General features: G+C 31.9%; 2 protein-coding genes across 2 annotated transcripts; one reads left to right on the plus strand and one right to left on the minus strand.

Moving 5' to 3' along the window:
* The first annotated feature begins 2648 nt into the window (after window positions 1-2648).
* LOC125216799 (uncharacterized) lies at window positions 2649-4134 on the plus strand. The gene is made up of 5 exons (XM_048118571.2): window positions 2649-3076; window positions 3445-3580; window positions 3674-3741; window positions 3825-3911; window positions 3987-4134. Exons 1-5 carry the CDS (start codon window positions 2726-2728, stop codon window positions 4050-4052), a joined length of 708 nt encoding a protein of 235 aa, XP_047974528.1. The 5' UTR covers window positions 2649-2725; the 3' UTR covers window positions 4053-4134.
* A 457-nt stretch (window positions 4135-4591) lies between these two features.
* LOC125216800 (uncharacterized) lies at window positions 4592-6051 on the minus strand. The gene is made up of 3 exons (XM_048118572.2): window positions 5899-6051; window positions 4924-5086; window positions 4592-4820 (listed from the first exon to the last, which is right to left on the minus strand). The coding sequence occupies exons 2-3, from the start codon at window positions 5083-5085 to the stop codon at window positions 4773-4775; spliced, it is 210 nt and encodes a 69-aa protein (XP_047974529.1). The 5' UTR covers window position 5086; window positions 5899-6051; the 3' UTR covers window positions 4592-4772.
* Between the last annotated feature and the right edge of the window lie 6664 nt (window positions 6052-12715).

Consider the following 12715-nt stretch of genomic DNA (forward strand, 5'->3'; position numbering starts at 1 on the left):
AGTAGAAGATATGAATTAACCAAATCTAATCTTATTAATATTTTATTTAATTATTAAATAATGGACTGGCCCAAATTAATATTATATTATTCAATATAATTGGAAAAAATAATCTATTACTACTATTTACTAAGAATGAGCCGTCGCTTTATTCCACTATGGAACTATTAAACCGCCAATTTTATTAAATAGTAGATAATAACGGTACAAATAAAACCTATGGAAACTATTAATTTATTAGTTAGTAAGTGAATACTATACATACATTACTATATTCAAATCAAATATGCTATCATAACCGAAAAATAGTTAAACATAAGTACTTAATAAAAAACGATGCATAATATAGAAATTTTATAATAGAGAAACATAAGCCCAAATAAATAAAATCAAAACAGAAGACTGATAATTAAATTAAATTTTTAAATGAATTTTAATTTGAGTTTTAGTTACTTTACGTGTACGTTGTAATATTTTCTATAGTATTTTTATTGTATTTAAATTTTCTAAATTTTGTAATTTATTATTCAATGAATAATAGATTTCATATTTAGTTATATTAATTAATAAATCTTATATTATACAGTATTATTTATTTTATGATATTGCTAAATTGTCATAAGGTTAGTATGTAATTTAGATAAAATATATAGGTGTCATTGAAAAGTATAAAAAATTAGTGGGTGAGGAATATTCTTTTAGGTTTGAGTTTAGTGTAAATGGTTGGAGATACTCTTATAACTGACCCCACGCTATGGCTGCTTTGTCCCAATCAATGGAAGAGAAATGAGGAAGAGAATTATAATAAAACATATTAGAGCAGAGTTAAAATAGTTTTAGTGAAGAGAAAAAACTTCATGAGAAAATTGAAAAAGAAGAAGAAAAATTACATAAGTTTGGAAAAGACGATAAAGGAGAAGAAGCAGTGCCGAGCTGCAATTTTGTTTAAGTAAACCTAGGAAATTTTATTTAATAGATTGACGTTATTTATGTTTTATTAATAGTCCAAGTAAATTCAAAACTAGTAAAATATTAAAAAATAAGAGTAAAGGTCAAAACTGGTCCTGAACATATGGTTTTTTACGATTTTGGTCCTAAACTTTATCTTTTGGATTTTTTGGTCCTACATATTTCAAATCGGATTACAATTGGTCCTCCGTTAATTTTATACTCCCTCCGTCCCCCATTAGGAGTCACACTTCCGTTTTTGCACCCGTTTTATACAAATGATAATAAATAGTTAACGTGGAAAAATGGTAAAGTAAGAGAAAGAATAATGTAGAGAAAAGTCTTGTCTGCATTATTCTCTCTCTTACTCTACCATTTATCCACTTTAACTATCTATTATCATTTTTATAAAGCGAGTGCAGAAACGGAAGTGTGACTCCTAATGGGGGACGGAGGGAGTAATAGTCAACAGGTTTAATCCAATTTTAACCAAATTAGACTTTTAATTCTGATTTTTAAGTCACTAATTAATTTTCTAATTATTTTCTCATCATCCATTTTTCACGCGTGGCTTTTTAAATTGCTCATGTTTCCATGCCGTTAGCACTGAACACACTAAACAAATTTTAATGGTAGTTTGTGCCTCTGGCTCCGCCACTGGAGATAACTAGTAGTACCATTTTTATAAAGAGTGAACTACATAAATGACACATCTTTCACTTTCGCACATAAATGGTACATGATCTTTATTTTATATCGTTTTTAGTACTCAGTGACAAAAATAACCCTAGGTACCAAATATGTGATTTTTTTCCATAGAGGATATTTTTGGAAATTTTAATTAAAAAGTACTCCAAATATATGATTATTTTTTCTTCCTTATTTTTCATTTTCTTCTTTAGTTTCTTCTTCTTTCTTTTTTCTTTATTTTCTTCTTTCTTTTTAGTATTTTATCTTCCTTTCTTTTTTCTCCTTAGTTTATGTTTCTTCTTCCTTTTTTCTTTTTTCTTCTTTTTATTATTTCTTTTTATTATTCTATACATACATCTAATTGCATTCATAATATAAATAAAAAATAAAATACCTAATTAAATTAATTATTTAAAGTAATTAAATTAATTAAATATTTTTTATTAAATTATTTTATATCATTATGAATACAATTCACAATGTTAAATTTTTATTAAGGCTATATTGATTAGTTACTAATTTAATGTAAAATTATTATTATTATTATTATTATTATTATTATATGATTCATAATTTATATAATTATATTATAATTATTTATTAATTTAGTATTATAACAATAATATTTATAATAATGAAATATAATTTTAGTTAAAATTATATTTGAGTATATTTGAATGATATTAAAAATAAATTAATTATTAATCTATAACATTAAAATAATAATATTAATATTGATTAATAATAATAGTATAAAGAATGAGGAGAATAAAGAAGATATTATCACTTTTGTTATTAATTTTATGTATGACCAAAATACCCTCTATGATATAAATGAGAAAATATATTTGTTCAAAGGGTATTTTGGGAAGAAAATTGCATCAGATACCAAAAATGTGATTTATAGATATAAAAAATGATATAAAATAAAGATCATATAAACGTGCGAAAGTGAAAGATTATGTACCATTTATGTAGTTCATTCTTTTATAAATACACACAAAATCAAAGAAGCGAGCGAAAAAGATACAACCATTCAGCTGCAGATAGCAAAATCCGCCATTAAAATTCGATCAACAAAACCTCGATGAACACTCTGCACGCACCCACGCACTCATCTCCAATCGCCCAAAATTCACCAAATCGTCGCCGCGCTCCTCTCCTCCACCGTAAATTCCAACCATTTCTGTCAAATACTCATTCACCTAAACATCCAATTCCATCCATAAAATCCACGAGAGTACTCGCGGCGGCGTCAATGCCTCCGACCGCAGACGGCGACGCGCCGCCGAGCAGACCATTCTCGGTTCTGTTCGTCTGCCTCGGCAACATCTGCCGGAGCCCCGCCGCGGAAGGCGTTTTCCGGCACCTCGTCAAGGAGAGGGGCCTCGATTCCAAATTCCGCATCGATTCCGCCGGCACCATCAACTACCATGAGGTATTCGATTCTCGATTTCTTCAGATGATAGATCTGCATATCCAATCATAATCGATTTTGTGGAGCTAGTTTCTTCCACATTTGCTATCGTCAAATGCTTGAAATTAGTATTTTTTTTTTTATAATTCAAATTAATTGTTTATGCTACTACTACTTTAAATGAGACTGAAAAAGTAATAATCCGTATAATTATTGAGATGAATTTAACGAATTGTTGTCCTTGCTTTAATCAGTTATCTGATATCTAAAAGTTAATATAATGAGAAAATTATTTTTTTCATAATTAACTAATTATATTTGAAGTATTTTATAGTATAATTATTGGAATTAATTGTACTAATTCTTTTGCATGATTATGGTGAGTCAAGGGTGATCAAGCAGATCCAAGAATGAGGGCATCTTCAAAAAAGCGTGGAATTGAGATAACTTCTATATCAAGGCCGATAAAGCCATCAGATTTTAGGGATTTTGATCTTATTCTTGCAATGGACAATCAAAACAGAGGTAAATCACTCATATAAAATGGAAATCAATTGATGATGCTTACATATATGATGAATTCAATTTCAACTTACTGAAAATTTTGTTGGCCTAAAGAGGATATACTAGGTGCATTCGAGAGGTGGAGACACAGAGAGACACTACCCAAAGACGCGGCCGACAAGGTCCCATAGTCCCGCTCTACGTTTATGAGAACCCGCAGCAGCTATCTTATTTCTGATTTTGATGGTTTCTCGCAATTTTGCAGGTTCGCTTGATGTGTTCTTTCTGCAAGAGGCACGATGAAACCCAAGTTCCCGACCCCTACTATGGTGGACCACAAGGTTTCGAGAAGGTAACTTAATAAAATGATGTCATAAACATACATGTGGCATGCATTGATGAAGATATTGGCGTGCATTTTTCGTAGGTTTTGGATTTGCTCGAAGACGCATGCGAGTCCCTATTGGAAAACATTGTTTCGCAGAAGCTCTAAACTCAGACTTTCCAGATTTACTCTTTGAATGTTTGTCAATGATAACAATACACAATAGTCAAGTATTTTTATCTTGGCCAAATTGCCGAAAAAACTTGTCTAATTCTGGTCATCCCACAACTTTAAAATTCGGTCGAAAAAAACCATAATACTACTAACATTGTTCGTGAAACAAACGTGAAATTGTATCGAATGCGAAAGCTGAAATTTGGTTTATATTCCAATACACATCTTCACATTATGTGACAACACGCTTATGTTTCACATCACCAATTTGAAACATGTATGTGTTATATCAACAATGTACATCATGAATATATAGGATAATTGCAAATAATGTTAAATTTCATGATTTTCCGGCAGGACAAGTGGACAACCCATACTTTGATCAAATTTTATTGAGTATTTTTTAGACAACTTTCGTTACTTATTTATGCACAAGGCTAGATAAATGCTAAGCAAGCATAACCAAACAACACAAAAATGACAAGGAAGTTGCATCAACCCTACCAAATTCAGGAATTACTAAGCATTCAAGATAAGAAAAACAAAGCAAGCAAAGATCTTTCAACATCAAATCATCACAGCAAAGCAAGTATCATTCACCAATCCCATGAAACATCAACAGTATTAAGTTCGGAAATTACAAAGCATATGCAAGATAAGAAAAACTAGCCTGCAAAGCTCTTGCAGGATGGAATCATCAAAGCAGACAAATTCTCATTCCTTCTTCCCAACTCCATGAGACATATTGTAGATTCCTCTCCCCTATCAAACGAGGGAAAGAAAGAGGCATTGCATTTGATTAAAGAGACGAGGAGACTTTACACCCGGTTAAAAGATGGAGAAAAACTATCGAACGAGGGCTTACAATGAGAAAGAGAGAAGTGGCAGCCAAAGCAACAGGGATAGCGACTGAGGTGATCTTATCGAATGGTCCTTTCAGATAAGTGTGCTTGTGTATGCTCTGGAAATGCTTCTGCTTTTCGAAGATCTTCTCTCTTGGCCTGAAGGGTGGCTCAATCGAAGACATCCTGCAGAAAATCGAAAGACAAGCAATTTGAAGCTATCCGCATGGATCCCCGTAGAAAATTGTTGCTGGAATCACAAATCCAGTTCTTTTTCTAGAAATTTCCACAACATTATCAAACTCATCAATTCCTCCGCACACAGACTCACTCATTAGATGAGCTAATTTCGAAAGATGATCAATTTAAATCTATCTGCAAAGTGAGGTTCATTTATACACCATAATGAATTGTGAAATCACAAATCTCTATGTCTGGTTTCGAGAAATTTCCATAATATTATCAAGCTATTCAATTCCTCTGCAAACAGACTTAGATGACCTAATTTCAGCTAAACTTTTGGGGATTTTTGGTAATTTTTCATCGCAATCCCAAACTCAAAAGCTCGGTTGGATAACTAAAAAAACAACTCAATAATTCAACATGAATTAATACTTATCTTTGTTCTGAACAAAGTCAACAGGTTTATCATCCAATCGCTTTGATGAAGAACTAATTCTTCTTCTTCTTAACAGAAGAATCACAAATCACAATCTAACCACCCAAGCAAGTAGATTTATTTGCACCAAACAGTTTATTCGATTCCACCGCGGCTTGAAAAATTTATCACAGTATTCTCTAATCCAAAAATGTTTAGTCTCTATCTCTTAAGAAAAATATTTTCCAGTTCAGAGATCTTCATCCAATACACAGGGAAGATAAATTGCGGATTCACACATGAAAATAACAACACGCCAAACAAAATGGAGTATATTTGAGCAGCAAAAACCTCAGAAATCAAAAGTTCTTAGCAAAATATAAACAATACTTAAACTTACCTGAGCTCAAGCGTTAAATTCCCAAGCAAAATTGCGAAATTTGAAACTTGCAGAGTTGATCTAGTAAAAGCGAAAATTGAAATTTGCAGAGTTGATCAAGTAAAAGCGAAGATGTTATCCGGATAGCTCCAGAATCCGGGTACGGATCCACTTTGTTGTTTGTTGGGCCCGAACAAATGATCTGTTTTGGGCGCTAGACTTAACCCGGCCCAATTTCGTTGTATTCCATCATTACTCAGTACAGTAGTAATACTTGTTTTGCTCTTTCTTGAACAATAAATTGATACTAATAGTTCTATCATTGTATGATAAAAATAAAAATCATTTTCTATTGATAAATTATATAAAAGTTATTACTCCCTTGGCAAAGCATTCATTTTTTTATACGAAATTTTATGCAGTCTTATGTTTAGTGTGTTATGTAGAGAGCAAATGACGCATAAAACATAATCAAGTAAAAATAGTGATGTTTCATTTTTTTTTAAATGTATCGTTTTGAATGAAATATTCTAAAATGAAAAATATATCACTTTAAATAAGCCGAATAGAGTACTAAATTTTCGAAATCCTTGAGCTTTAAGCTCTTCATAGGATGTTTTGTTCATGGTGAGGTTTGGTTATATAGAAAGATTTAGAGAGGGTCAAACTTACCAAGTACTACTCCTACATAGAATGATAGAAATATTCTAGAAGGAAGAATGCAGTTGTAAACTATTCACAAATTGTAAATATTCATTGACAATGTCAAGGTACAAATTTTAATAGAATTAGGATAGTTTATTTTGTTAGTGAAGGTCTATTTAGAATAAGGAATTAAAAGACCTCACGAGTGGATAAAAAATTTATTTATGTACTCCATATAAGTATGTCAATGTGGACTTACGTTTCAAAAATATCTTTTTGGAAATTGAATATTTCCATGTGAGAAGCTAAGGAAAGTCAAATAAAAACACCTAATAAACGGTGTTGCATTTAATTATAAGCTTCAAACTGTTGTACCAATCAATCATCATGTTAGATGATCAAAATCAAAGATAAATGTTTCTGTTATGAGAGCGTGACTTCGGCCAGAATTTCTCCCTCGCCGGTCCCTTTTCATTAATATTTATGCAAGTGTCTGACAATAATTTTCGGTATTACTAGTATTAAATTTTCTTGACTTTACTAGGATTGATAAGTACTAATAGTAATTTTTTTTCTATGTTAAGAAAGGCTAATAGTGAAAAATTTGCAAGCTAGAAAGATAGACAGTTCGCCGGAGCTCGTTTCGATTGCGGTGCTGCATCAAACAGATAGCCGTTTTATCTTTGGAGACGAAACGTCAATTCGAAGAGCACTACCGGGGCATATCTCGTCTTGCTATAAAAAGGTCCAATCGACTCGGCTAAACATCTTTCCTACGGTTTATTAGTTTCGATTTTCTACGTTGTAATTTCTGTTTCAGTTTAGTTTCTACATTCTGTATTCATTCTTTTGGCTTGTATTACGTCCGGCAAGTACTTATCTCTGGTAACCGCGGGATAACCAACAAACAATAACTAATTATATTCTAAATTAACTGCATCAGTCGGCAATATTCAATAAGAAGTTGCGTTTATGTGAGAGAGAGAGACCATTATAGCACTAGTAAAATTCGTAAACATTTTTTAGTCATAATTATTTAAGCTGTGGAAATATCTAGAGATAAGATATGTGGGGAGTGTGCCCACGTATTTTTAAGGGACCAATCTTCGTTAGTGTTTCTGATTAATTCATTAAAATAGACATGATTTACTATTCTATAAATTATAATTTAATTCCTCGATACTGCTACACATATTTATTGAGGATTTCATGAATAACGTTTCCATATACCATAATGCTAGATATGTGGGGACTGCCCCATTAATTCATTGCAATCTTGTTACATGATTCACTATTCTAAAAATAAATTTAATTTCCCCATAACGCTACACATATGTTATTGATGTTTTCATGAACAACATGTAATTAACGAAGTGTCACATGCTCTGTCCATACCATGCCTTATCTAAATGTACATGTGAAGAATATTAAAATTCAACTAAGTTATGAATTTAGAAAATATTATCACCATCCACAGTTGTTTCTTTGTTCTATCTCGATAAAGAGAAAATGAATATAAAAAATTGCTTGAGATTGTTCTATCTTGATAGAGAGATTGAATATCAAAAATTGCTTGAATGTAATTCATATTTGAATTCGAATTTTGACATATTCATCTTATTGAGCAATATTAGTGTGGGTATAATAGGTTCTCCACTAAAGAGGAAAACATTTATTTTTCCCAGTGTAATACTAATAGGTTTGAATTATTATAGCATTTGTTTTAGTCAAATATGGTGAACCCCCTACATTTATTTTCTTTCGAGTAGAAAAATAGGGTGAATTATCAAAACACAAATTAAATAAATGCGTTACCGGATTTCCAGCTTTAAAGCCTACAGACTACACTCACTTTTTGTCGCACTCTTTCCACTTTCATCAATATATATAATTATGATTCCACCATAATTAATTAATTAATTTCATTCTACCTAAATTATATAGCACTTGCACCGAATTTCTTGATTCCAAGTCGAATTTTAGACGCAAGTCCATGTTAAAAGTAATAAACAAGAATAATAAAATAATACCAGCACTTTTTGAAAAAGAGTTTGAAGAATCGGTTTAATCTATTTTTCTTGAATCTTTTAATTAATACGGTTCTTTTCCACTGTGAAAGGGGAATCTTGAGTTAAGAAACATGGGCAAATAAGCCCATAAGTTTGGGAGGAGTGCCCCCGCCAAAGGGGTCGATAGTGATCAAGCCCGAGCGACTATTAACAACACGGGATTCCACCTGTTCCATGAATCCTAACCCACTCGGGTAAGAGTGTAATGTAGTGATGGTTCAACTACTGTATTTTTGCCATTTATCTTCCATTTATCTATCTTCTACTTTGCCAAAATTGTGGAAAATTCAAGGTGATATTGAACTAGTGGTAAGAAAATGCATATCTATACTGATTGCTACTTGAAATGTCTAACCCACTTTTCTTCAAAGAAGAAAAAATAATAATAACCCACTTTCTGAAATGAGTCATATTCTTTCAAGATTTAGTTCGAGAAAATAAATTAGTGATTAATTGCCAAACAAAATGGCAATAAATGTTGGTGTATGTAGTTATCCTGGTAGGCAGCCAGCAATTAATATTGATTTGAAAACAAAAGAAAATAATAGAGGACATTTTGGATTTCTTCTACTGAAACATCACAAATTAGTTTTTTGTTTTTGTTCAAATCAGCAGCCATGCGATAGAGACGAAATTAAGTTGAGGATGGCTGTCACATATCTAAATATCATTAAATGAAATTTATTAAAATTCTACAATATTACTTACATTTTTTTTAAATGATTTAGATTTAATCTAGAAGTAATTTATCAGATAAGTGATAAGATCCTTGCTCTCAATTTTTCAGAAAATGATTGAGATTTCATTTAAAAGTAATATGTCAATTAAGTGACCAGATTCGTGTTGGATGGTATAAAATGGTATTACAGTCAGACGAGAAATTCGCATGGTACGCATACATATTAGTATTTACTCAGAGTTTGTAACAAAAGAAAGTATACTCTTGATTCAAAACATTACTATATTTTTTGTATTAAACTCTTTCTTCATAGCATAATGCTCAGAGTGTAAATCTTTCGACTTATCAAACGGTTTCCGGCCGGCTATATATCACCATAATTCATTCTTTTGAGGGCCAGTAGTTGGAACGCCGGGTTTGCACCCTTTTATCAGTTACACTTATACTCATGTCATACTTTATGTTGCCGGTGACAATCGTATCATTGAGCGTGTTGACTCATACGTCACAACAAACATTAGCTAAATATAAGGAGAGGACTCAAAAAACTTTTAGCTAATCAAGAAAATTAACTTAATTGGATTTTGTTATATCCAGTTCATGAACTAACTAATTAAGTGTATAGGTTTATATACAATTCTATCCGAATTAATTAGTACTCCATTATGTGTATGTGGGTTGTCACCCATATAAAAAAAGGCTGTCGAACTTGATTGGTCAAAGATAGAGTTTATTTTAATGACTTTTAATAAAATAAAAACATAACTGGCTCGTGAATCGCATGATGTAAATCATAGAATAATTCATTGGAATATTAACGCAAATAAAATAATAATATAATAAAAAAGGTGCATAACGCAAGTTGAGAAAATTAATTTAGCCACCATCTAGAAGGAGAGAAAGCTATAAAAATGTCATACTAAATGTAGCAATCGTTTCTTCTAAGGTCAAATTCTTTGAAATTAAGCAATTATTTGAAGTGTCTTGTTAGAAACGAATATAGTATATTTCAAGAAACATAACTTCATCAAGATACTATTAATTTTCAACGGTTTTTGTGATACAAATCATACAATCTTCTTTGCAATGTTTTATCATTTTTTAACGAATTTTATAGTACAATCTTGACCTCATCAGCACAGAGTCAGTCAATCATTTGTAGAAGTCTCACAATCTTAATTTTGTTATCTAGTCATGAAAATTTGTACTAGTAACTATGAAGCATTTTTTTTCATGACCCCATATAGAGTAAAGTTTAAAAACATTTGATAGTATTATATTTTTGAAATTCTTCAAAGGTCAAAATCCTAATATTTTGGTCTCCGATCCAATGTTTTAAACAATGTAATGAAGCTCTTCCAGTTAAATTTTTTAGTTTGGAAAACAAGGCTAATTGTGCATTTAGTATTAATAATGTCGTTGATTTGTTCTTTATGTATTGATTAGGAAACAACGGTTACATTAGCGCGCAATAGGTACTATACACTCTTTGAATGGTAACTGTTTTAACTTTTAAGTAAGTCTTATAGATTTATCACTGAAAGATGCTTTAAGATTATTTTTTGTGATTATACCTTATATATTGAATTTAACCTCGTTGATAAAAAAAAAAAGAGGTATAGTACTTTTTGACAGTATCTCAATTGGGTTACAAGGTGACTAAACACTTTATTTCAGCTACCCGTCACATGTTAAAATCCTTAGTTCCACATTCCTTGTTACGTTACAACTTACAAGTTACAACATACTCTTCTGCATACACATCAATGTTTAGAATTTATAGATACAACTCATGATATTTTTATAGGCGATTCAAAAGTTGAGTATTAAAATAAATAAATACGCATAAAAATATTTACATACATTTTCCACTTGTATTGAAGAAGTAATTTGGGTTGTGAAGGATTCCCACCATCACACATTTTCTTATGAATCACCGCAATTTATGTGTATGAAGTTGACCTAGCTATAGTATGCATTTAAATAGTCATATCCATCTAGATGGGTTTGAATAAATCTGTATAAGTCACACACTTGTTTTTCCTGGTTTCAGATGAAATAAATAACAATAAAAAAACACTTTCCATTCCTGAGATGGCATCTCCTACTCCATATAATCTTCAAATTTAAAAACCAAAAAGTGACATTTTATTCGCAAATTTAATAACAAGTGTGAAGAGACCGTCCTAGTTCCTACCAACACTGCGTATTCACGCGCAACCCACGCTTCGTTCTAAAAGTCACAAAACGGGGTCGTTTCGAAGAAGTTTCTACATATGGTCAGCCGTCAGCCTAATACACCTCCCCCCACCCGACTCGTGCTTACTACCCCACAATAGTCAAACTATAACTGCCACTGTTAATATTTAAATATTATTTTAATTATAACAGCACACCGCGTCTGCCATTGGGCCCGCTAAAATATCCAATAGTATTGTTAATAGTATTAGACAAATTCTGTGTCTATTGTCCCTAAAATTCGGAGTATATTCTTTTAGAGTATAGTACTATTTTGGTCCTTTACATATAGCCGATTTTTGATTTTAGTCCAGAACATTCACTTTTCAAAAAGTAAGTCCAAAACAAATGAAAATTGATATCGTTTGCATCCTTTTTTGACGTCACCGTCAATTCTCGACGGTCAATCGTCAATTAGCGAAAATTTGACCCGATTAGACTTAATCTCAGATTATTAGTTGGTTAATATTATGTTAACTATTTTGCTAATAATTCAAATTTTTTAATATTTTTAAATATGAATAATCAAACAACATTTTTCACTAAGTATGGAGTTGGAAAATCAAACGACACATTCTCTCTCTTCTTTCATCTCTCTCGTCACTCTCTAAGAATCTTAGAACCCTAGTTCTGAATTCCGACGAAGAAGCCCGATTCCGACCAAAGCCACCCGGTTCCGACCGATTTCAACCGATTATTGTTGGTTGCCATGAGTTGGAAGTCGCCGTACCCAAACCACCGTTACACCGAAGGTCTCACCGACGTGAAAAAATCATATGCGAGGAAGAGGAAGAAGACTGAAACGAGCGATTCGCGTCCGCCTCACACCGAACAAGGACCGTCGGCTGCATCGGAATTTGTGGGTTCTAACCCTAGCTCCGACGCGGATGTCTATTCTTCTCCAAAAATGAACCCTACTTCTTCAGTCGGTGACCGTCGAGCTTCTCTAGAAAGCGACCCCGATTTTGTGGGATTTGATGGTTTTTGGGGTATTGATGGTGTTAAGGTTTGATAGTGTTGATGTTGGCATTATGACAATATTTTTTTGTGGATGTAACATGTAATTGTGGCTGTTTTTGAGCATGTATCAGGTGTAAATGGCTTATGACATTACCTTATGACATAATCAGGTTCAGGTATATTTTGTTATCCATTTATTGGTTCAATTTGATGTCGATTTATTGACATAGTCGACGAAGAAACAATC

The sequence above is a fragment of the Salvia hispanica genome, chromosome 3 (assembly GCF_029641045.1).
Source record: "Salvia hispanica isolate PSC_SH4W2 chromosome 3, Shi_PSC_v1, whole genome shotgun sequence".
In the NCBI taxonomy this organism is placed as follows: Eukaryota; Viridiplantae; Streptophyta; class Magnoliopsida; order Lamiales; family Lamiaceae; genus Salvia; species Salvia hispanica.